Source organism: Myotis yumanensis, unplaced genomic scaffold (assembly GCF_028538775.1).
Source record: "Myotis yumanensis isolate MYYU_CA2020_CCGP unplaced genomic scaffold, mMyoYum1.0.hap1 SCAF_17, whole genome shotgun sequence".
NCBI classification, from domain to species: domain Eukaryota; kingdom Metazoa; phylum Chordata; class Mammalia; order Chiroptera; family Vespertilionidae; genus Myotis; species Myotis yumanensis.
The window spans coordinates 20,264,429-20,289,284 of NW_027223768.1; the positions used below are offsets into that span (position 1 = coordinate 20,264,429).

General features: G+C 41.5%; 1 protein-coding gene across 1 annotated transcript in view; it reads left to right on the top strand.

Annotated features, from left to right (window-relative positions):
- Positions 1 to 24,856, top strand: part of PAPPA2 (pappalysin 2) — a 216,731-nt gene that overhangs the window by 104,284 nt on the left and 87,591 nt on the right. The window contains exons 6-11 of the mRNA XM_070396761.1: positions 340 to 461; positions 3,455 to 3,944; positions 6,771 to 6,899; positions 11,615 to 11,706; positions 15,385 to 15,578; positions 18,026 to 18,172. Of these exons, the coding sequence (XP_070252862.1) occupies positions 340 to 461; positions 3,455 to 3,944; positions 6,771 to 6,899; positions 11,615 to 11,706; positions 15,385 to 15,578; positions 18,026 to 18,172 (1,174 nt within the window). The remainder of the gene's footprint in view (positions 1 to 339; positions 462 to 3,454; positions 3,945 to 6,770; positions 6,900 to 11,614; positions 11,707 to 15,384; positions 15,579 to 18,025; positions 18,173 to 24,856) is intronic.

The following is a 24,856-nucleotide window of genomic DNA, read 5'->3' on the forward strand; positions in this document are numbered from 1 at the left end:
CAGCTGACTTATTGAGAGTCAGCATAGGAAGGAGTTTTATGTTGGAAGATGCAGGTGCATCTTCTGTGTTGTATGCTTGAGGATGGAGCTTCCCACGTTCATCTCTACAGGCCTCCCTTAGGGCTTAGGTTCTTCTGCTTCCTAACCTCAAGATTTCTCATGTCACTATGAATTTTACGAAGATGAGGTTCATACAAGAAGGAAATGAGAAGAAATAGTTGTGTTCCCCATTTCCCCCTAGGGTCTCACAACCTATTGCCACTCCCCATCCTCAAAGATCTGAATTTGGCTCTCCAAGCCATCTGATGGAGTCTCCCCATCTCCCCCCTCGTCTTCCAGGGCCTCGGGAAGCATGTGTGGTGCCTGCACAGAGGATGGGACGTTCCGTCAATATGTGCACACAGCTTCCTCCCGGCGGGTGTGCGACTCCTCAGGGTACTGGACTCCAGAGGAGGCAGTGGGTAAGGACCATGGCTTTCTCCTTTAACCCTGGTAATTGGTGAGAATGGGGGTGGAGGTGGAGGGTGGAGACGTGGCATGCACATGTATGTGAGTGTGTGTGTGTGTGTGTGTGTGTGATTTGCTGGGAAACACATTCTCTGGTATCTTTGTGTGCTGGATGTCCTACACATGCTTAGAGTGGCTGTGGTGAGGCCAAGGTCAGCATGGAAGACGGGTGGGGAAATCAGCTAAAGCAGGAGGTGACCTCAGGATGCGACCGCTCATAAGTGGTGTTTCAGGTGCTTACAGCACCCGGTGCCGCAGGACAGTGCCAGCCCACCTGTCCCTCCCTCCTAGGAGAGGAATGGAGAACACGTTTCAGGGAACACTCAGACATGGGCCAAGCCAGTCTGGGTGGGTGTGGGGTGCACCAGGGGTTCCAAGCGAAGCATTCTCATTTTTGCCATTTTATGAGCCTATTAATTGCTGGTACTAGCTGTGCTTTGGCTAAGATCTAAGCTGGGCTCCCAGAGGGGGGATGTTTTTCGCTGTCCCTTCTGCTGTCTCTCCCCCAGGTTCTCAGTTACATATTCACTCACATTCCTCTCAGACAAATCAGAGCATGAATGTTATCCCAACTCAAGTCCAAAAAATGTTGGTCCATGAGTGTTAGCACCTGATCACTGGCTTAACTTTTCCATCCTCTCCATCTTCCGTGTTTATCTAATCACCCTCTTTCTCTTTTTCTTGTACTTGTTAAGATCCTAAAGGCTTCTCAGTAAGATGTGTTGGACAAGATTCTGTTTGAGTTAGTTTACGGGCTTGACTCTGACAAGACAAATGGAGAACATTTGTTTAGGAGCTGACACTGTCCACCAGCTGTCCCCTTGGGCTCCCACTTCCTCAGATGACAGGAGCCTCAGGGAGAAGGCTTGAGAGGGACAGTTATCCAATTTTTCATATATGACTCTTTCCAAGTGAGAGATCCCGGGGCAGAACAGAAAGTTGCTATAAAATTTATGTTGGCATTGCGTGGGCTATTTAGATATTGGCATTTCATATAAGGCCGTTTCTGGCCTTGTTGTTGTCCTGGGCTGGTGTTTTAGTGCCCATCTAACTCTCTGTCCCTGAAATTTTTCTCTTTAATTCTTGGGAAAATTTAAAGTTATCTGGTAGAAATGAAAGGAATGAGAAATTCTCAGTTCCTTGTTTTGTGTCTTCAGGCAAACCAGGTCAACTTTTAGGGCCTCGGTGTCATGTTTGAACATGAGATTATAATAAAAACTTTCTAACAGATGCTGCTGCATTAGGGGTCACTTCCGAAGGGGTTGCTAGTATTTTGGAACAACTATCAGAAAATAGTGCTAAGAAATACTGGTCTTTCTCTGCTTTGAAAAGGTGAAGAACCAAGTCATATTTGAAATATACACAGTGAAAGTAACTGAATCATCAGCAGAGCATACACAAACACATATATTTACAGACATGCTCAAAACCTATTTAATGACACTAAATGAACACTTACCGCCAACTACTTTCTAAATTCTACGGGGAATAGAAATGTGAACCAGCCATATGCTCTGCTTAAATGTTGCCTTCTTGGTGACAACTTCCACGTCCCCATAATCTAAAATAGCCCCCAGCCTCACTCCATCATTCTCTAGCCCCTATGCTCCTTCACTTTTCTTCAAAGAGGTCATTACCACCACTTGGAATCACCCTTCTACCTTCTGCTATTTATTGTTGCACCTGTCACTTCACTGTAGAATATATGAGATCTTTACCTCTCTTGTTCAGTATTCTACCTTCAATACCTAGATTAGTACTAGGTGTGAAAGAGGTATGCAGTACTTTTTTTGTTGAATGAATGAATGAATGAATGAATGGTTTCACACTATAGGTAAAAATAGTAAGGACTGTAAGATGTAATACACACATACATCACACACATGGAATAACACACACACACACACACACACGTACATACATTTGAACATGTTTCCTCTGGGCTTATCCTATTGTTTATTTTCCAGATTCTAAAGGGCTACTTAGTTCTATTTTTGAAAATGTAGTTTGAAAATGTTCCTCTGGAACATTGTATAAATCTTCCACACTAGCTAGTAAAGTGGGAGTTAAATAGTACTTATATTATAAATGAGGAGATTAAGGCTTAAACAGACCTGCCATAGCCGCACAGCACTGGTAGGAGCCCAGCTCTGCTCATTCCTGATTTAGCACTTTTTCTGCATGTGACAAAAAAGAAAACAGCAAAAAAAAAAACCACAACAAAACAAAACAAAACAAATAAAACACCGCCTCATGGAGATTTTTCCCACAGAGCCGACCTTTATATTACTTGCGATATTTGGTTTTTCACCAATACAATTTTGCTTGGCTATTGAATCTCCATTGCTTTCCACTCAAGAAAGTGTCCTCTTTCCTGCCTGCTATTTTCTCTGTGCAGCGACCTGCATGCTCCCATGGACCTGAGCCAAGCGTATGGCTGTGAAGGCACCACCTTAGGGGATGAAAGTTTTGTGGAGCCCAGTTAAACAGAGTGTGGTGTCAGAGTGAAGCAGACATTGGCCTTATTGACAAATAAAACAGGGCATCAGAAGCATTAATTTATCCTAAATTATTAACAAGCTAAGTACAAGGACAGTGACTGAGCTTCTCTGCCTGGCTTCAGGCTCCCACCGAGGCCTCCTCCTTCCACTTGGCCTCAGGCTCCCACCTGGCATCCGGGTCGCAGGACTCCTAGGGCCCAACTGGAGCTCTTGTTAAAAGACACCAAGTAGAAGATGTGGATGGGGACATAGTACTTTTGAATTGTTACACCTGTGTCCTCAGTCGTACTTGAGACCTAACCCACTCAGCTGATCAGCTTCTGCAGGAATTTGTTCATAGTTTTCTTCTTCCTCACTCTTCTTTCTGGCTGCCACCATGGGCTACTCACCTGCAGACTTATGATGGTCATGCCTGATGGGTCTATCTTTCTGTCCACCTCCCCTAGGGCCCCCCGATGTGGACCAACCCTGTGAGCCAAGCCTGCAGGCCTGGAGCCCCGAGCTGCACCTGTACCAAATGAATATGACGGTGCCTTGCCCAGCGGAAGGCTGCAGCCTGGAGCTTCTCTTCCAGCACCCAGTGCATGCCGACACCCTCACCCTGTGGGTCACCTACCTCTCTGTGGATGCCTCCCAAGCGCTCTTTGACACAGAAATCTTGCTGGAACACCAGAAGTCTGTGCACCTGGGCCCCCTGGACACTTTCTGTGACACCCCACTCACCATCAAGCTGCATGTCGATGGCAAGGTCTTGGGGGTGAAGGTCTACACCTTCGATGAACGGCTGGAAGTGGATGCCGCCCTCTTGACATCTCAGCCCCACAGCCCCCTGTGCTCTGGCTGCAGGCCCCTGCGGTACCAGGTGCTCCGGGAGCCCCCCTTCGCTAGCGGCTTACCTGCTGTGGCCACACACCCTCACAGGAAGTTCACAGACACGTGAGTTTGGAAGTGGGGCTTTCTAAACCATGATGCTTCTCGGTCTCTGGCCACCCATGATGTGCATTCCATGCTTTCTCTTTTTCTTGTTCCTCCCTCTCTCTCTCTCTCTCCTTCTCTCCCAATTCTCCTCTTACTCTTCCTTCTGGCCTTCTGCGTTTAGTGAGTTCTACTGTGTTCCTGGCACTGTGTGCCCAGTGCTGGGACACAGACTAAGATAAGGTCACTGGCTTAAAAGAGTTCAATGTCTAGAGTGGGAGGCTGGTATCACCAAGGACAAATTCTCCCTACCCCTAAGGGCAGAACTCAGGGTAAAACAAGTTTTATCAGAGGTGCTATATTTTGCCAAGTTAGAAATAATCATGAAACATAGTGGGTTAATACAACAAACACTATTTCTCATGATTTTATGGGTTGGCTGGGTGTCCCCAGGGGGACTGGCTTGGCTGGGGTTAGATGGCTCAGGATGGCCTCGTGCACACATTGGAGGCTCAATGGAGGCGGCTGGCATGTCTGGGAAGCCGAAGGCCTCCTTCTACACCATCCCTCATTGCCCAGTAGGCATGGCCTGGGCTTCTCCTCCTGAGGGTGGCAGGGTCTCCAGCAGCAGGGAGGGCAGACCCCAAAACTCTCACATTTTTTAAGGCTCTGCTTATGTTACTCATGATAACATTCCAGTAGCCAAAGCAAGTCAATTCCTGATTCAGGGGTGGCAGACAAGTCCTTATCCGCTAATGAAAGGAACAGCGAAGTCACATGGCCGAGGGGGCACATCTGGGATGGGAGGAGTCTGGGCCATCTGCCCCAGCTACAAAACAGTAGAGACAAATGTTCACCTTGAGCTTTCCTACAGTTTCCTCCCCTACTTGCTCTCCAAATTGGAACTAGAAGACAGTGAAATGGTCCAAAAGCTCATGCAAATGGGAGGATAGCTCATGGGATGAATTTTAAAAGAATATCATTTTTGAGCTTCTCTAACATGACACTCATTAAATAACTTGATATCTACACACACACGTGTGCACACACGCACACACATGCTCATACACATCCTTTAAGGTCAGTAGTATCCCATTCTGTAGATTAGAAAACCTAGCTTAACTGTGATTTGGTTGAACAGAGCTAGTTAGTGGTTGTCTCAGAATTAAAATCTGATTTTCTGACCAAGTCTCATTTGGTTTCCTTTCCTTAGTAACAGACTGCCTTTTACAAAGTTGCATCATGGAAGGTTAGGGCCCCCTCCCCATCCTTTTCCAGCCATAGCACAGTGTCAAACTTATGCATGGCTGGATGAGAAGTCCAACAGAAACCTCCCTGGAAAGAGAAGCCATCAGGATTGATTTGCTTTTGAAAATACCTGGCACTCTCATGAGAAGATTGCTTCCCCAGAGACAGCTAATTTAGAAATGTAAAAGTCTGTAATATTAGGTGTCTTTTCTGGTAAAACTAGAGGGCCGGTGCATGAAATTCATGCACTCGGAGGGGGGAGGGGGGTCCCTCAGCCTGGCCTGTGCCCTCTTGCAGTCCGGGAGCCCTCAGGGGATGTCTGACTGATGGCTTAGCTGTCATCGGACATCCTTAGTGCTGCTGCGAAGGCACGAGAAGTTGCCACCACGGCCGCTGCGCTTGCCAGCTGTGAGCCTGGCTGAGCAGCGCTCCCAATGTGGGAGTGCACTGACCACCTGGAAGCAGCTCCTGCGTTGAGCGTCTACCCCCTAGTGGCCAGTGCGCATCATAGCGACTGGTCTTCCGCTGTTTGGTGGATTTGCATATTAGCCTTTTATTATATAGGTCAACTAAAAGCCAGTACAGAGTTGTTTAACGGTGTTTTTGAAACCCTATGACATTTCTTGTCTGGTGGTGGCAGCGTCAAGTGAGAGGGTGACACTTTGTGGTTGAGGTGAAGAGCCTGGTGGCGAAGAGAAGGTTCTGGCAGGACATTCACAGTGGCCACATGTGCGAGTCCTAACAACCCTTTGAGATCCTGCCTCTGAAGGCACTCCCAGCCCACCAGCCCACCTGGACTCTGGCAGTAGTTTTCCAGAGCATGCACTGTACTAAATTAAGATGAAGGAAGACTTTGTTTCTGGAACCAGCAGTCTCCCAGTCAAGCCCCTACCCCTTCTAAATGTCCTGTCCCTCATGCTCTCCACCTGTCTGTGCACATGGACTTTGGAGAGAGCCTGGAAGACTCCTTCCATCTATGCTGCAACTGATACAACTCCACACCTGGAGTGTGTGCATTTTGACAGGTTCAGAGGTGGGGAGTAATTGAACACATTTCTAATTATGGAGTTTCTTGCATCCCCAAAATGATGGAAGGTGTCCTCACCTCCTAGGAGACAGTGCTCTCCTGAGGATTCCCTATGGATTCAGTCTACCCAAGACAAGAATTTTCTCAAGAGACAAAAGCAAGCAAACAAACAAAAAAACCTGTAATCCACGAAGGGCCTTGCTGAACCCATACTCTGAAGTTTCATCTTCCCTTTCTTTGGTTACTTTGCAAATACACCGCCTTTTCAATAGTTGGTGTTACTTTTCAACATGGTAAAGATACACAGGAAATACCACCCTCCTAGATTTTGTAGGACTGTTAGTTCAGTGTTAATTCAGCCTTGATTTACTGCATACTCACTATGTGGGATGCACTGGGAATACTGAAATGAATATGGTCTTAAACATTCTGCTGCTGCGGGAGACTGTGTGCCCTGGTCTTTGCTTTCAGAAAATATGGCATGTGTTTAGCATTCATGCTCCCCATAACATTTATTTTAAATTCCTGCAAACATTCTGGATGTGGTAGTCACAGCCCATTCGTTTCCACAGGGAGGTCACACCTGGGGAGGTGTATCAGTACCAAATTCAAGCTGTGGCAGGAGCAGAGCTGGGAGAAGCTTCGCCGCCTCTGATCCACATTCATGGAGCTCCTTACTGCGGTGATGGGAAGGTGGCCAGGTGAGTGCTGTGTGCATGGGAATGTGAGAGCAGGGCCCCTGCTCTGAGCGGGAGGGTCCCCCTCCAGTTTCAGTGGGAGTCGTTTTGGAAAAGAAAGTGGCAGGGTACTCTGGGACCTGGCAGTGATCTTGTGAGGTCACTCACATTCCTGCATACTTCAGGAGGGATCCACTTTTATTTAGATCTGACCCCACAATACTGAGATATTGAGGCTGACTCTAGGGGGTGGTGGGTGGCTTTTAAGGTTTTAGAGAACTGTGGTCCAGGGAAGGCATTTGTAGGGAAGAAGGTTACTTGCCAAATGATGCTACAAGAGGATGTGAGGATACTTGTGGATCAGTGGCCTGTCACTCCTAACTAGCAGTGTGATCTGAGGAAGGCCAGTAGAGCTCTCTGAGTGCCACTTATTGGACCCTTAGAAGACCTTCATGCAATGTAGTTTGCAGCTATTCTATAAAATCACCAACATAAAGGTGGAATTCCCCTTTTGGTATCTTAACATTCTGTGTTCCTTTATCTGCTGCTCTTTTGCAAAATCAACCTAGAAGACTAATCACTTAGTTTGCCTGGGACTTTTCCAAATTTAGCACAGAAAACTCCCATGTCCCAGGGGTCACACTATATCAACCTGTCCTGGATGCTCTTCTGACATCACCTGCCATGTACACAAGCTGCTGGGACCGTGATTTGTCCTAGATTTTGCATGCTAACAGCCTAGCTTATTTTTAATTCCCTAGACCAGGTGAAAATATATTGTATCATGAAGCCCTAATAGCAAGCAATTCCATAGCTTCTCTTGGGATCCCAACCCATTGTTTAGCAATTACTAAACACTGTTTATCTTCTCAGTCTCCTAAGGTCCTTAAGTTTTAGTGTAAGCCTATTGCTTTTCACAAAAGTATAAACACCAAATGCTCTCAGACCTCAGTAATATATGGAGGTGATTGAGGTTACTTGAATACCCAAACCTCACTAGTTTACTGCCAATTTTTGCCTCACTCAGTCTCTGCATGCTGCCTGCTCTCTCCCCTCCCCATCACAATCAAATTTCTCCCTGGGGAAGCCTTGCCTGTGCACAGAATAAGTCTGGCTGATGTGTTCCCCACTCTGGCTGCCTCTTTTTAAGTCTGCTGCCCACCAATGGAGGTGTTTGGGGTGCATGATCCCCATTGCTACCCAGGTGGAGCCCTCCTTGAACAAAACACTCTGTCCTATGTTGTAGCCTCTCCTACAGCTGTTCTCTGATGGCAGCTGACTTGAGGTCCCATGATGCCACATCTGCCTGGGGGTCTGGGCAAAAGGAGTTAAGGTCCCTCTTCCTAACTTGGTATTGCACATTCTCTCCTGTGCCTTGAAGCAGCTTCACCTGAGGCAGTACCTGCCTGGCTACTGGGCCTCCCATGGCTCCTTATCAAAATGTACCTTTAAGCTCCCGTTATATTCCCTCTTTGTAAAGAGTCTCACTTAGTTCTGCCATCCAGCAGGAAGATGTCTCTGAATTGCTGCTTTGTCTCAGCTGGAGGTTCCCAATTACACATAAAACAAGAAGGAGCCATTGCAAGTTATTTAATCCACCTTTTAACTCGAGAAATTCATTCTGAGGGAATCACAGGTCCCCAAGAAGTCATGCTCAGACTCTAGTTTAAGTAAATTTTTTAATTAAAAGCTGGAAGTTGTCACTTTGGGAACCACTGATCAATAAGACTACCAAGACAAAGGCTGCAGAGGGCCTACCAGTTGCCCAGTATGGGAGCCACCAGCCAGAGTGACTGCTGAGCCTTTGAAATGTGGCAATCATAACTAAGAAACGGAATTTCATTTAATGTTAAGTTATTTGAAGTCAGTTTAAAAAACAAAACTTGATTCAGTTATTTAAAAAACTTTAAATTTCTCTGGAGCAATTTGGGTAGGTGAATCTCCCGTTTCAACTATAGATTTTAAGAAATCTGAAGACAGATTAGGAGTTTGAATTGAGATGTGTTGTAAGTGAAAAATAGACATCAGATTTCAAAGACCTAGAATTCAAAGAAATAATGTAACGTACCTTAGTAATAATTTTTTAATTATTGATAATGCAATATTTTGGATATATTGGACTAGATGAAATATAGTTCAAACTAATTGTACCTGTTTCATTTTACTTTTTAATGTCACTTCTAGAAAATTGGAAAGTATATATAATATGGGTCTCATTATATTTCTATTAGGCAGCAGTACATGAGATGATATACACTATGCTTATATTGTTTAGAGTATCTTCAAGATGAAAATGAACTTGAAGTTTCCTTAATTTCCTTAATTATGTTATTTTTATATATCATCTATCTTTTCTCCATTTACACCTTATCATTTAAAATATGATTATTATACAATTGCATTTATATCATATTTTTAATTTATTTCAAAGCATTTTCATGTCTAATTACTTAATCTTCATTCCATCACTGTGAGGAGGTATACTTTAAACAATAGTTGTAGCTATTAGTGATGAATTGGGTCTGAAAAACTTGAGCATTCCAAAACCCTTTGCCTACTGAGTTAAAATGTGTGTCCATTTTTGACATGATAAAAAGTCAAGGAGAAACAATGGAAACCCTCAATCCATTTTACAACAGCTGAATCTTGGTTCTTTCAAAGTGGCTTTAACTGAAGTTTATCTATTTTGTTCCCCTAACATGCTTCATGTACCCCTCACTCTAACCTAACTTCCCCATCTCAATCCAAATTTAGTTGCTCATTGTATTAGCTTTTGAGGTTCAAAACAAAAATGATATTTTTCTTCTCCCAGTACAAGGTGGGGCAAAAGTTAGTTTACAGTTGTTAGTATGCAAAAAAACAATTTATTCTTTTATTTTTATTTATTTTTGTATTATTTTCCACTAGAGGCCCAGTGCATGAAATTTGTGCACGGGTGTGGTCCCTAGGCCTGGCCGGTGATCAAAGTGCGAGTGTCTGGCATGGAAGGGCAGGTCCCAACTAACTTCTGGGCCCTGGGCAGCACCTGGGCCCCCAAGCCCCCATGCATCCCGCTCCTCCTGAGTCATGGCACCTGAGTCCTCGCGCGCGTGGAGATGTGGTGAGCACAGCCAGACGCCATGGGCCAGGGCGCAGCGTGGGCCCCTGTGGTCCCAGCGGCTGCAGCCCAGCTCACCTGGAAGAGGTCACGCAGTTGTGGGATGGGTTCCTCGTGGGCACCCAGCACCTGAGCGCGGGGGTGGTGGTGGGGGGGGCGCGCTTCCCTGGCGCACAGGCCCTGGCATCAGGGGCTGGGTAGCAGGGGGAGTGAGAGCAAGCTTGGCAGACACCTGGCATTCTCACTGCACCTCTGTCCCCATCACCACTGCCCCCAGGTAGCTGGCAAGAGGTCACAGCACATTGCGGATGCCTGCCATGTTCCACACTGCCCCCTGGAGATCAGCGCACGTCATAGTGAGCAGTCGAACTCTTGGTCAAATGACTGCCTGAGGGGACAATTTGCATATTAGGCTTTTATTATATAGGACAGGAACATCTGTAAACCTACTTTTGCCCCATCCTGTATGTTTCTGCCCTGCAATACATGTTAGCTGCCACAAAGTGGTAATAGGGAGCAAGACAGCCTTAGAGATGCCTGGACTGAGGGAAGGCTGCAATTGGCTGCTGTGTCCTTTGGTATATAGACAGACTTCACTCCTACAAAATCCTAACTCTAACACAACTGCATATAGATGGAACAAAACAGTGAAAACAAAGAAATAGATAACAAGAACAGAAAACAGAACCACCTATCACAAGCAGTTTCCTCCTCGCCAAATCCACTACTTCTCAGATTGCATTCATAACAGGCTGGTTGGCATTTTCTAGCTCAAGACAACTTACTAGAAACACCATTAGGACCCTCATGGGTCTTCTAGATGTTTCTGAGCCATGAGCTACTTTGCATTAGAGGAATTCCCACTGGACATTACAATCAACTGTCATTGCTTAATTCTATAATTATATACTTAGTGTGTGTGTGTGTGTGTGTGAAAGCATTCTCCTAGCTCCCACTTTTTCCCAGCTTGCAGTTTTTAAAATTTTCAGTTACAGTCTATATTCAATATTATTTTATATAAGTTTTATGGTCAGACAATTATTTAACTTACAAAGTGTCCCTCCCCCCTGATATTTTTAGTACCCACCTGGCACTATACATTGTCATTACAATATTATTGACTATATTCCCTACGCTGTACTTTACATCCCTTTGACTATTTTGTAACTACAAATTTGTATTCTTTTAAAAAAATATATTTCTTTATTGATTTCAGAGAGGAAGGGAGAGTGAGAGAGAGATAGAAACATCAGTGATGAGAGAGAATTATTGATAGGCTGCCTCCTGCATACCCCCTACTGGGGATCGAGCCCACAACCCGGACATGTTCCCTTGGCCACAATCAAACCCGGGACCCTTCAGTCCGTAGGCCAACGCTCTATCTACTGAGCCAAACCAGCTAGGGCCCAATTTGTACTCTTAATACCTCCCCCTTTTTCACTCAGCCTCCAACACCCCTCCCCTCAGTCTGTTTTTTGTATCTATGAGTCTTCTTCTGTTTTGTTCATTTATTTTGTTCTTTATTTTCTATATATAGGTGGAATCATTCATACATGTACTTTTTAATATACAAAAGAAGTTAAAATGATGGTAGTGAGAAAGAGAAACCATTTTCTATGTGTATGTCTGTTTTTATTTCTAGGAACCTGGGGGAAGAGTGTGACGATGGAGATCTTCTGAGCGGAGACGGCTGCTCAAGGACATGCAACCTTGAGGAAGGCTTCAACTGTGCAGGTGAGTTTAGGAACACCTGTGCAGGCTCATGTCCTAGGTTTAGAGGTATCCTCATGTCTTATTTTTGTGAACTCGTGATATCCTGTACCATACAGCTTAGTGATGATGGTAATAATGACAATGACATTTGATGGGTCTGTTGTGTGCCAGGCACTAATTGTTTCACATACATTATCTCATTTAATCCCTACTCTAAGTACAAGGTCACTAAACTGAGGACCAGGGACCTTAGGTATCTTGCTTTCTCTTATATAACTAGAGATGGTGACGTCAGAATTTGAGCCAAGGAGGTGTGGCTCTAGCTACTAGGTTATACTGCCCCCTAGATTAATGTTGCCAAGGATTTCTCCTGGATCCTCATGTCTAATATCAATGTCAGCAAAGTGGCCCAATCATTATGGATTCTACAGAAAAATAAGGTAAGGAATCATTCTAAGCCAAAGGGAGTGCTGTGTTTCACGGATAAGATCATACAGTATGACTGCGGGCCATAACATTTCTTAATCTTGGAGAATCACTGGTAATGAGTTAGAATGAGGTGGCTTTAACTCTAGACTCCTGCCACTCAGAGAGGCCACCGAGCACACTTTTCCCAATTCTGATAAAAACTGTCATCAGCAGGCTTCTTAGAAGTAGACTGTCTTCCCATTCCCTTCTGCATACATTGTGTGTTTCTGTGGGCATAACCACTGAGCAAAGTTATTTAAATAAATAGTGCATTTAAAAGTATTTTCATGTCCCTAAATTTCAAGATAAAGTAGGCTATCATAATTATGTAGAATTTATTAAGGTGTTAAGTACTGTACAGAACACACAAGTGCCCCTGCTCTCTAGAACAGAGTCGTAAAATCGTAGAATCTTAGTAGTCTTCCACCCATCTAACAAGTATATGAGCCTAGAGACACCCTGCTCCCTGCCTCTATACAGGCCAGTAGTGATGTGCATCCAGCTTCCTTCTACAGCTCCTGAGAGATGGGCCCCTGCATGTAGGTCTTATTACACACTTCTCGCAGTGAATAATGCACCTTGAAACATACTGTTGTATTTAAAAATGGCTTTATCTGCTGTCAAACTCTCCTCTCCTTCTTGGTTTGGAAACTGAGGCTGGGAGCATTTTAGCCACTCATCCATAGCATTACAGCAAGGTCCCTGCAGACCCAGGCCCGGGACACAGCTTTCCTAATACTAGTTGGGTGCTTTCTTCTTGCTGCGAAACTACAGAGGATCATTCCCCCTACACGGTTTGATTTGACTACCATTCAGAAATGCCTCCCCATTATTTTCCTTTCCAATCCAAATGCCTCATCAGGTGCTTAGGTTTCCAGACGCTTCCCCATTTACCCTGACCTGGCATGCGTCATGTGGTCAATGCCCAGAAAGGAACTCAAGAGTCCAGATGTGGCCTGGATGTGCAGAATATGCTGAACCCACTACCTGCCCCCTTGTGTACACAACTATTTGTTAATCCCACCTCTGTTTGCATCATCTCTTTTTGTCATACATAGAGGGCTTATATTGAACACACACAATTAGTCTCTCTCTCTCCTCCCTGCTCCCAAAACACTGTGCCTTCTCCAGTGCAGCTCAAATCTCATTTGACTTCAGAATCAACCTCACTTGATTGCTATCACATCTGATCCCTTTAAGTTTGCCTCATATTTCCTGAGTCTCTAACTCCAGTAAGACTACACCTAACTTTTACAGGGTGAAGTTAAACATGATATATTCCACAGTCAGACATCTGTTTCAGTGAGTAATACATTTCTAGTAGGCTAAGCATATAGTTCTATTTCATTATTTCTCCAAAGATTAGGTTTGAATAAATTATTGTAAAATATGTTTTAAAAGTGTCTGTTATTTTTTAGGTGGATTTGAAAAAGACAGAGGCAGAAATTTTAAGTACGTGATAAAAAAATGTAGAGAAGCAACAAGAAACAGTCACCGGTTAATAGAAAAACAAAACAAATATATATATATATATTATAAACAATATATACATTATAAAAGATATACATATATGTACTTATGTTTAAAATATATATGTTTATGTACATAAATATGTATGTATATGTATCTATTAATGAGAGGGAGAGAGAGAATCATCATGGGGAAGTCATTCCAAATACACATATATTGGCTTTGGGGAGTGATTTGAACAGGCCCTAGGCTTAATTAAATGCAGGAATTTAAAGCCTGAAATAGGCTTAGAACCAAGTCCTTGGAACAGTGGCTTATTCCTGGCAAGTAAAGCTCAATTTACCACAAAAGGATCTTAGATTTGAATAAATTATTAAGGAAAAATGATTAATAAACATGTTAATGAGCCATGAAAATTACTGGAAAAGCCTTGTGGTATTGCTGTGAAGAATTAAAATGACTGGTATAGTAACAGTACATTTTAGTAATGATGTATTGAGTGTGTATGTATGGGTTGGTTTAGTTTGAATCGTGATTTTGTTTTCATGTGCAGTTAAAGTAGAAGTGCGAAATTAGAATTGTGCTGTTAATAATAATTGTCCCACATTTTGGTAGAAAAAGCAGTAGAACTTAATAAATGGCTTTATGACTGCATGTCATTTTTCTACATTTGAAGCTAGTTTACAAAGCAATAGCTAAGTACTATTCACTTAGAGCCTTGGTCGGCAAACCGCAGCTCGCGAGTCACATGCGGCTCTTTGACCCCTTGAGTGTGGCTCTTCCACAAAATACCACGTGCAGGCGCGCATGTACAGTGCGATTGAAACTTCGTGGCCCATGCGCAAAAGTCGGTATTTTGTGGAAGAGCTGGTATTTTGTGGAAGAGCCACACTCAAGGGGCCAAAGAGCCACATGTGGCTCGAGAGCTGCTGTTTGCCTAGCCGCAGTTTGCCGACCACTGACTTAGAGTTATCCTGTGAGCAAGTATGGGACAGTCCTGTCTGAGCTTGAGGCAGGGTGGAGTAATGGGAACCCATTACCCCCATAATGTAAGCTTGGTTCAAATCCAAGCTCTATGGCTTATGAATCAAGGGACTTTGACAAATTACTTAAAATCACTGAGACTCAGGTTTCTTATTTATGGAAACAACAGAAAACACATACCTCACATGGTTGCTGTGATACTAAAAGAAACAATAGGTAGTAACCCTTGTAAACCTGGAGCCCAAATTGTCCAATTTCAGATCAGTTGCATAGTGAGTTAAAAATGCACAATTCAGCAGTGAAAATTAATTGAGAACCAATCCCTCAAATGCTTTAATATTTCAAAAACTATAAAAGGGACCCAAATACCTAAAACATCATATAATTTATTTAAATTCTCTTCCTTCTTTTATCCACTTTTCTAATATCGCCAGGTTCCCCTAAATATCTTGCTCAGCTATTCATTAAAATTTATTTCTTCATCCAGCCCACAGCCACTATTTTTCCTCCCTGTTTCTTCTCCCCCAATCCCACCCCTTTCTATACCTTTATTATATAGGTGGATTCTACCACTTTCCCAAAGGAAAAGAATTCTGCTTCTTCAGGGTTGTGTGTGTGTGTGTGTGTGTGTGTGTGTGTGTGTGTGTGGTCTGCATGTTTGGGGTGGGCATTTAGACTGTCAACTATGGGATTTTCTAATGGGTTGGCGAAAAAATGTATTTTTACATGACATATATAAAAACACATTTTCAAATGTCATATGATATTCTTTGGCAGGAGAGCCAAGCCTGTGCTATGTCTTTGAGGGAGATGGGATATGTGAACCTTTTGAGAAGGAAACCAGCATCATAGACTGTGGCCTCTACACTCCCAGCGGATACCTGGATCAGTGGGCTACCCATGCTTACTCCGCTTATGAAGACAAGAACAAGTGTCCTGTTTCCTTGGTAACAGGAGAACCTCATTTCACTGTAAGTTAAGCCAGAAGAGTCAAGTCTGACAAAATTGTGAACTGACATTTTTCTCCTGACTTTGGCATCACATTTGGTCCTTACTGAACTAAGAATAAGATAAGCTAGTCTAGAAAAGCTTTTAGACTGGCAATCAAATCTCCCCCTCCCTCCCCCCATGAACTCTCGTCAGTTTTCATCTGACTATGCAGTGGTTGGCTTCCAGGTATACAAAACCAACTTAAAATTAACCTTAGAAGTACACATATTAGAAATTACACTTGCCGAAACCGGTTTGGCTCAGTGGATAGAGCATCAGCCTGCAGACTGAAAGGTCCCAGGTTCGATTCCGGTCAGAGGCATGTGCCTGGGTTGCGGGCACCTCCCCAGTGGGAGATGTGCAGGAGGCAGCTGATCGATGTTTCTCGCTCATCGATGTTTCTAGCTCTCTGTCTCTGTCCTTTCCTCTCTGTAAAAAAATCAATAAAATATATTTAAAAAAAAAAAAGAAATTACACTTGGGCTTTGTGTTTGAGAGAATTTATTTTAAAAGAAGAAGAAGAAGCAGGAAAGAGTCTGAGTGCTTGGATTACACTATCAGATCCACCAGTATAACTATTACTATTACTATGTGACGTTTGAAAAATCACTTAACCTCTCTGTGCCCCAGTTTTAATATACATAAAATGGGTATATTAATCGTTTTTCATTCAACTCAATGATTTACTACAAAGATCAAATAAAATTTTAAAAGTATATATTAAAGCCCTAACTGGTTTGGCTCAGTGCGTAGAACATCAACCTGTGAACTCAAGGGTCCCGGGTTCAATTCTGTTCAAGGGCACATGCCCAGGTTGCGGGATTGCAGGCTCAATCCTCAGTAAGGGGGCGTGCAGGAGGCAGCCAATAAATATTCTCTTTCATCATTGATTCTCTCTTTCCCTCTCCCTGCCTCTCTAAAATCAATAAAAAAATATATTAAAGAATGAAATATATGTTAAAGAGCAAAGTATGATTTAAAGAATTCTTATTATTGAAGAAACTCTGGAGTTAGTACTATGAACAAATCTTTTGGGTACATTTTTTTTTAGAATATCCATCTAAATAAATAGGAGAACCTCTGAGGACTCTAAATATTGACTTCTATGAATTATAGTTGAATATTGAAAAGCAGATTAAGAGCTTGGCTGTTAGCTATTATTTCAGGTGTGTCTGTTGCCAAATAAACTCTTCCATTCATCATAATAATGGGTAATACATTCCTTTCCAGAGAAGTGAGATTTAATGCTCTAAGTATTTTAAGCCAGGGTAAAATCCCTGGATTTTAGACTTGTGGAGACATCCCCAGGAGATTGAGGGACCAACTAAGGTTCCCGTTCCAGTTCTGGAAACTCATCAAAGACCCAGATGTCTCCTGGGGTCTAGTTCTTTGCATCCTTGGCTTGCAACTTTCTTCCTTTTGCTGGTAAAATGATTGTTGTTCTTCAAGGCATGAAGTAGGCATTTCAAGCAGGAAGAAGGGAAGTAAGTGCAGGCTAGCATCTATTATTTTTATTGGGAAAATGGCAGCTTTCCTGGAAGTTCAACACTGTAGACTTCCACCAACATCTTATTGGTCAGATCCAGGTCACTTAATCACTCTTAGTTGTAAGGGACCCTGAGGAGATGAGCATTTATAGCGAGATACACTGTCCCCTGAAACAAAACTGGAGTTTGTTAATATAAAAGTAAGGGGAAATGGATATGGATAGGCAATTAGCCACGTTGGCCACACTCCCTCAACCCAATTCTGGCATTTTTCTCAAGAGTTCTGGTGCCCAGGAAGCCAGGAAAGTTGGGAGATTCTGTTAGTGACAGTTTTCTAAAGTGGCTTTTAGTCTAGCTGTCTGTCTTCCCTAAGTGAAGTGGGAGAAACATCCTGGAGTTTCTCACCTCTGGCTCCTTTGCCCATCTGAATGCTCAGCAGTTCCCTGACTCAGTAGCCTCTCTCGTGGGGCAAGTAGGTCCTGCAAGGTAAAGATCTAACCATCATCCTGGACAGACTTTCCTGGCTAATTCCAGAAACAGTTGCCTTGAATGTGCCAGTACTATTTTGGGGCAAGATCCCCTGGTTGATGGTGGGATGAGAGTTGGCACATGTGTTTTTCTACCCAGGTAAGTTCTCTCTGGAGGCTAATGGAGATGGCTGAGACATTCCTCTACACCAGTGGTTCTCAACCTTGGCTGCACATTAGATTCACCTGGGAATCTTTTTAAAATCCTGATTTCTGGGCCTCATTAGATTCCCAGGTGATTCTAATGTGCAGCCAAGGTTGAGAACCACTGGTCTACACTGAGAAAAGTGTTCTGCCAATAATGCAACTATTAGACACTCAGAGAAAGAGGAAAACTTTGGCTTTGAGCTGGAGAGTTTCCTTGTCTAATCTCTCACCCACCACATTTAATTTTTGGTTCAAATTGCATTTCAGATTTGCACATCCTACCATCCAGATTTACCGGACCACCGTCCCCTTCCTGGCTGGCTTCCCTGTGTCCCCAGTGGAAACAGATCTCGGGAGGAAGGCAGTGAGCAGCTAGAAGGTAGCCTGGAGAGAGAGGATGAGGTTTGGCTCAAAGTAAGTGGCCCAAATGTGTGTGTGTGTTTTGTTTATGAAAGCTGCAGATAGATTGTGCATGTGTTTATACACATGTATGCATACATGTGTGCACATATGTGTGTGTGTGTTTAAACATTCATTGGAATGGCTTGTCAGAATATTTCCTTTTGTCATCTCAGTGTGTTTACATTTTGGATTTGTTTTCACCTCTTTTTGAAATTTATGCTTCTTTTTAAGTAGTTTATTGAAGTGTGACATACAGGTAAGTGCCAAGATCAGAAATGCACAGATGAATGGATTTTTGCAAAGTATAGACTCTAACCACCACACAGATCAAGAAACAGAATATTAGCCCTAACCGGTTTGGCTCAGTGGATAGAGCGTCAGCCTGCGGACTTGAGGGTCCCAGGTTCTATTCCGGTCAAGGGCATGTACCTTGGTTGCGGGCACATCCCCAGTAGGGAGTGTGCAGGAGGCAGTTGATCGATGTTTCTCTCTCATCAATGTTTCTAACTCTCTATCCCTCTCCCTTCCTCTCTGTAAAAAAAATCAATAAAATATATTAAAAAAAAAGAAACAGAACATTAACATCACCTGCAAAAGGTTCTGTCATTCTCCTCAGTTATTATGCCACAGAGATTTTTTACTATTTGTACTTTTAGCACCATAGGTTAGTTTTGTCTGGTTTTAAACTTCTTGTAAGAACCTTTATAGTATGTACTTTCATTATTACAATGTCGCATTCCAGTGCATAGATATATCACACTTTATCCGTATTGATGAGCATGTGGATTGTTTTTAGTTTTTCTCTATTATATTACAAACTAGAGGCTCAGTGCACGACATTTGTGCACTGGAGGGGGGGGATCCCTCAGCCCAGCCTGCCCACTCTTGCAGTATGGGACCCCTCAGGGGATATCTGCCTAAGTCGGCAGTCAGACATCCCCCGAGGGGTCCTTAGTGTTGCCGCAGAGGTGGGAGAGGCTCCTGCCACCGCTGCTGCACTCGCCAGCCGTAAGCCCAGCTTCTGGCTTAGCGGCACTCTCACTGTGGGAGCGCACTGACCACCAGAGGGCAACTCCTGCATTGAATGCATCATAGCTACCAGTCATTCTGGTCATTCCACCATAACAGTCGCTGGGCTTTTATATATAGAGATAGTTCTGCCATAAACTTTCTGTACACTACTTGTGGTGAATGTATAGGACTAGTTGAGTATATTTAGAACTGCTAGATCATAGATAGGCAATTGACCAGCTTCAATAGATAATCCCACTTATTTTTTCACAGTAGTTGTACTCCCATCAGAGGCTTATGAATATTGCAGTTGCTTCACATTTTCACCAAATGTGGTACCTGACACCTTAATTTCAGCCATCCTGAAATTAAGGGCATGTAAAGGATCCCCCTCTGGTTTCAATTTGTTTTGCCCATTCATTTTTTATTCTGTTCTCCTGATCTGTATGTTCTTGCATCGATATTACACTCTTACTTCCTGAATGTTTTTGATGAGTCTTAAAATCTGATAATGTAAGTTCTAAACTTTCTTTTTTCCCAGAAAGTATTGGCTGTTCTTGGTCCTTTGAATTTCCATATACATATTATAATAAGCTTCAGTTCCACATGTGGAAAAAATAATCTGATGCAATTTTAATTGGGATTTCATTGAATTTATGTCAATTTGGGGAGAGATTGCTCTTTTTAACATATTAGTCGTCTAATATGTTCTTTCAGTTAATAAAATCTTTAGTTTCTCTTAACATTTTATAGTTTTCAGTCAAAAGGCAGTTTTTTTTTTATATATATATTTTATTGATTTTTTACAGAGAGGAAGGGAGAGAGATAGAGAGTCAGAAACATCGATGAGAGAGAAACATCGATCAGCTGCCTCCTGCACATCTCCCACTGGGGATGTGCCCGCAACCCAGGTACATGCCCTTGACCGGAATCGAACCTGGGACCCCTCAGTCCGCAGGCCGACGCTCTATCCACTGAGCCAGACCGGTTTCGGCAAAAGGCAGTTTTTATTCTATCAAATGCTTTTCTGCATCTGTGATGTTCTTATTATTTTCTCCTTTGTCCTGTCACTATCTTGACTTTGATAAACTTTTAAATGTGAACCAATCTTACACACCTGGAAAAAAAAATAACACCTTGAAGGTGATGTGATGTATAATCCTTTGTCAGTAATTTGGGAAATGATTTTGTGGATATTTTAAGTGATTTTTCATCTATGTTCATTAGAGCTTGGCTCCCAATTTTCTTATAGTTTACCATCTTGTCAGGTTTTATGATGAAGGCTAGATTTTACTTCCTAAAATAAGTTTCCTTTTTCTCCAATTCTTTGGAATATTTTATGCAAGATTGGTATTAATTTGGGAGGTATTTATTAGTGATGCTATTTGAACCTGGAGTTTGAAGAAAAAAATTTATCATTTTTAAGCTTTCAAGATTATAAAATAATTCTGAGGGTTTTTTTAAGGTGATTTTTTTTTTCACTAATTCCCTCTGGGCATCTTCATCCTTTTTGTCAGCACCACTTCTCTTTCACATTGACAAATTCAAATTCACTGAGCTCCTCTGGCTGGACACTTAGAGTTTCTCCAGTGGCGTTGGCACCAGCATTCCCACAGTCAGCTATTACTTCTATAACTCTGTTTACCTTTAATTTAGATTTCACCTCCACCATTATCTTTTCTTTTTTAAATTTTTTTGTTCTGTTTGTTTGTTTGCTGCACTTTTATTCTTGTTGGCAACTTTCCTCTTCTGATTATCAATTTTTGTAAAATGCCTTGTGGTTTTATCACTGGGAGATGGGGGCAACACAACTACACACTTTTCTGTCTCTGTATGAACTGAAGGGCAGGGATACAGTGATCAATCTGTGATAGACTTTGAAAGAAGTGTTGGAATTGGTCACTGATCATGATTGTTCTAGTAGTTTTTTGGCGGAATCTTTAGGGTTTTCTATATACAGTTTCATGCCATCTACAAATAGTGACACCTTTCCTTCTTTCCAATTTTGATGCCTTTTATTTCTTCTTCTTGTTTGATTTCTGTGGCTAGGACTTTCACTACTATATTGAATTAGAGTGGCAAAAGTGGACATTCCTGTTTTATTCTCGATGTTCACCCCTAGAGCCAGGGAGCGCGATCGTCCTGTCTTTCGCCAAAAGTGCTGGGAGCGCTATCAAAGCTTCGAAATGGCGTCCAGTTCTAAGTCTACTTTTATTAGTGATGATGATATTGCTAAATATGTCAATGTAGTAAAGGTTTCCTTAAGTTTTTAAATATGTAACTTCATTTACTTGCGATTCATAATTTTTTTCCTAAACTGTTGTAAAATCAGCAAAAATGCCTTGGCAATTTTAGCATAGTTCCTAGGATATTGGTTGGCACTCAGAGGGTTAAGGGACATGCTGTAGTTTTTGCCCTTTGAGTATGATGCTGGCTATGTATTTCTATAACTTTCACTATATAAATATACTTAGTAGAGAATGTCTCCCCTTCATTGTTGGCACATGTTAAAAATTGCATTAGCTATTATTTATGAACACTTATTTTTCCATGTAAACTTCAGAATAAGCCTTAGATAACTTCTTCTGCTTCTTGAAAAACATACTGGTATATATGAGCTGAAATAATTGAACACTTGATTTTCATCAGTTGACATAATCACGTGATTTTTCTCCTTTGAGCCATCATTATGTTGAATCATATTGATAGATTTGTTTTACTTTTTAGATATCAAATCATTTTTGCCTTCATGAAGTAAACTTGTTTTTTTAAAATATATTCTTGGATTTTATTGGTTAATTTTTATTTTGGATCTTTGCATTTGTTTTCTTATGTGGAATTACTTTATATTTTTCTTTTTTGAATATTCAGATTATACAAGCCTTATAAAATTGGTCAGTTTCCCCTTTTTCTAATTTTCTGAAATGACATGTATCAAATAGGAGTTACCCGTTCCTTCAAAATTTGGCAGAACCCACTTATAAAACCAATTGGGCCTGGGCTTCTTAGAGAAAAGATTTATGATTGTCATTTAAATGATTTTGGTTTTTATTAAAATACTAAATTTTTCATTTCTAATTTTGGACTATTTGATATTTCCATAAATGTATTAATTTCTTCCACATGTTCAAATTTAGTGTTGATAGTTGTTCATAATGTATTTTTATATTAGCTACAATTATCAATCCCTTTATATTACATATTTTTGGACTTTATTTTTCTCTTTTTTTCTCCTTGATTACTCGTGCCTGGGATTTCTTCAAAACTAGCTTTCAGTTTTCTTTCTTTTATCATTCTAGTTGGATAACTCACTGATTTCTATTCTTATCTTTAGCATTTCTTCTCTTCCGGTGTCTCTGGATTTATACCTGCATTCTTTGTTAGCTTCTTGTATTGAATCCTTGAATAATTTGTTTTCATTGTTCCTTAATTTCCACCCTCAAAGTATACCGATAATTGTAGCCTATGAATGTCAACATACAGAACTTTCATTATCAATATGCTCTAAGTATTTTAAATTATCTCACAATTTCTTTTTAAAATCATGGGTTTTTAAAAGCATTTTGTTTGTTTCTAGCACTGATTTTTCAGACTATAACAACTTTATTGTGCCAGCTGTGTGTCATTGTGGAGATTTTTATTTTTCCTCTTCTTCTTGGCCCTACATTTTATTAGGAAGCACTTAAATAGTGAGCCTTTATTCATTCAGAAATTAAGGACCAGTTTGTGTTAGAAATGTGTATTCTCTATTTGTTGGTCAAAAAGCGTCTACCCACCTTAACATTTCTCTCTCTCTAGTTTGTTAAAATTATCTATAATATCCTTCCCTCCATTCCTTTATTCTTTTTTATTAGTGTTCTCTGTTTTTCTTTATTTGATCTGTTCTTTTCTTTTATTGTGCATTCTTACACTTTTCAACTTTAGATTGCAGAAAAAAATATTTCAGATAAACAGTGAATAAATTTTAAGTGTAAATAAGTCCTACTTTATATTCAAGACATACTTATGCTAAAAAATTACTTGTTGCTCTGATATTAAAATTTTGTTTTTGTTTTTCCTAAATCAGGCAATCCTTCTAATTCTTTTTAATTTAATCAGCCAGGTGACAATACTCTATTTAGAGATTACTTCAACCATCCAGAAAACCATCCAAATTTCATGATTTAGCCAAAAAAAAAAAAAAAAGCTTATGTGTAGAAGGCACCAAGTCCAATTATTACTTTGAATTTTTTGACTTTATTCATAGGAAAGTTGACAAGACCCTTTGTTAGAGACTGTTTACTTTTGCATGGAATTCTAACAATATTAGTTTTCTGAATTTTCAGTCTGGCATAGAAAAGGAGCAACAAATTAGTAGGGAATTTAAAAATTGGGAGGAAACATGTACTTAGAGAAACAGTATTTAAAACCATATCTTTGCCAATAACCAGTCAAGAGACTTTACATAAATCATATGATTTTCTTGGGCACCAGTTTTCTTAGCTTTAAAATGAAGTGTTTGGACTAAACAATTCATTCCAGGTCTGCATTTTATTTTAAGCTTGATGGTACATTTAAAAAAATGAGATAAACACATATTATTAATAAGAGAACAGTCTTAGGTCATCAGATGCTAAGGGCAAAGATAGTTATATCCATTGATGGCTTTAGGGCCTTGCTGCTCAACATGCAGTTGGCATCCAAGAGCATTTGTGGCACCCAGAGCAAGGTAGAAATGTAGAATGTCAACTAGCCAGAGAATTCTCTATTTAGGAAGGCAGGGTTTCTAGTATATGTTGGAATTATTTCTGGACACATGATTGAAATTTCTAAAAAGCTTTTGCCTTTCAAAAGAAAATCTTCTGTTTGGAAAATTAGCCTATGCAGTTCCCCGAATTGCCTGGGGAATCCCGAGAAAGCAACGATGACTGTGTATATATGATTTTTTATTTTATCCCAACCTAGCCTGGTATATTGAAAGAGGAAGGTCATGTCCCCGTGCCTACACAGTTAATCCCCAGAGAATAAAGCACTCATTGTCCACTTTCCTATCTGATTACTGCTAATCTAACTTTTTATTGATTTTCATGGAAGCTGTTATAGGCTTGGGCATGACAACTGAGCAGACTCCCAGCATCATAAATAATTGAGATAGCACTTTTTTTTTAACCAGAAGGAAGCTTGCCTGATTCTTCAGAGTGCTCCTTCGTCCCCTCACCTATGCATTCTTGTTCCCAAGAGAACCCTCTCCATCTATATTCAATAATACCTTATCTCTTGCTCAGACTTTGTCAAAAGTGGAGTTTCCCCAGGATTCAGACTCTGAGATGAAGTGTTCCATGCAAATATTGATCAAGAACTTTCCTTGGGATCAACAGCTGTTGGGGAGTGAAATAAATAGGAGTAGGCAGAGGGGAAAATAGCCACATGAAGCCATCAGCATCCCATTCCACAGGAGCTGGGATGGCGCTTTTGAATCGACCCAGCTGTATACCACTCACTTCTATCAAAAGGCCATTGGACAGGGATTTCTGCCCTCTCCCATTCCAGCAAAGTGGCCTGACCTTGTGATGGTTTTCTTCTCTGAGGCCAGTTTCCAGAAACAGAGTGCTCAGTCATGAAGGAGGGGGTCTGGGACAGACCACAGTCTTCACTAAAGATTTGATTTTGTCTGTTTCTGATACCCCTCAGCCCCACGAGTTCTAA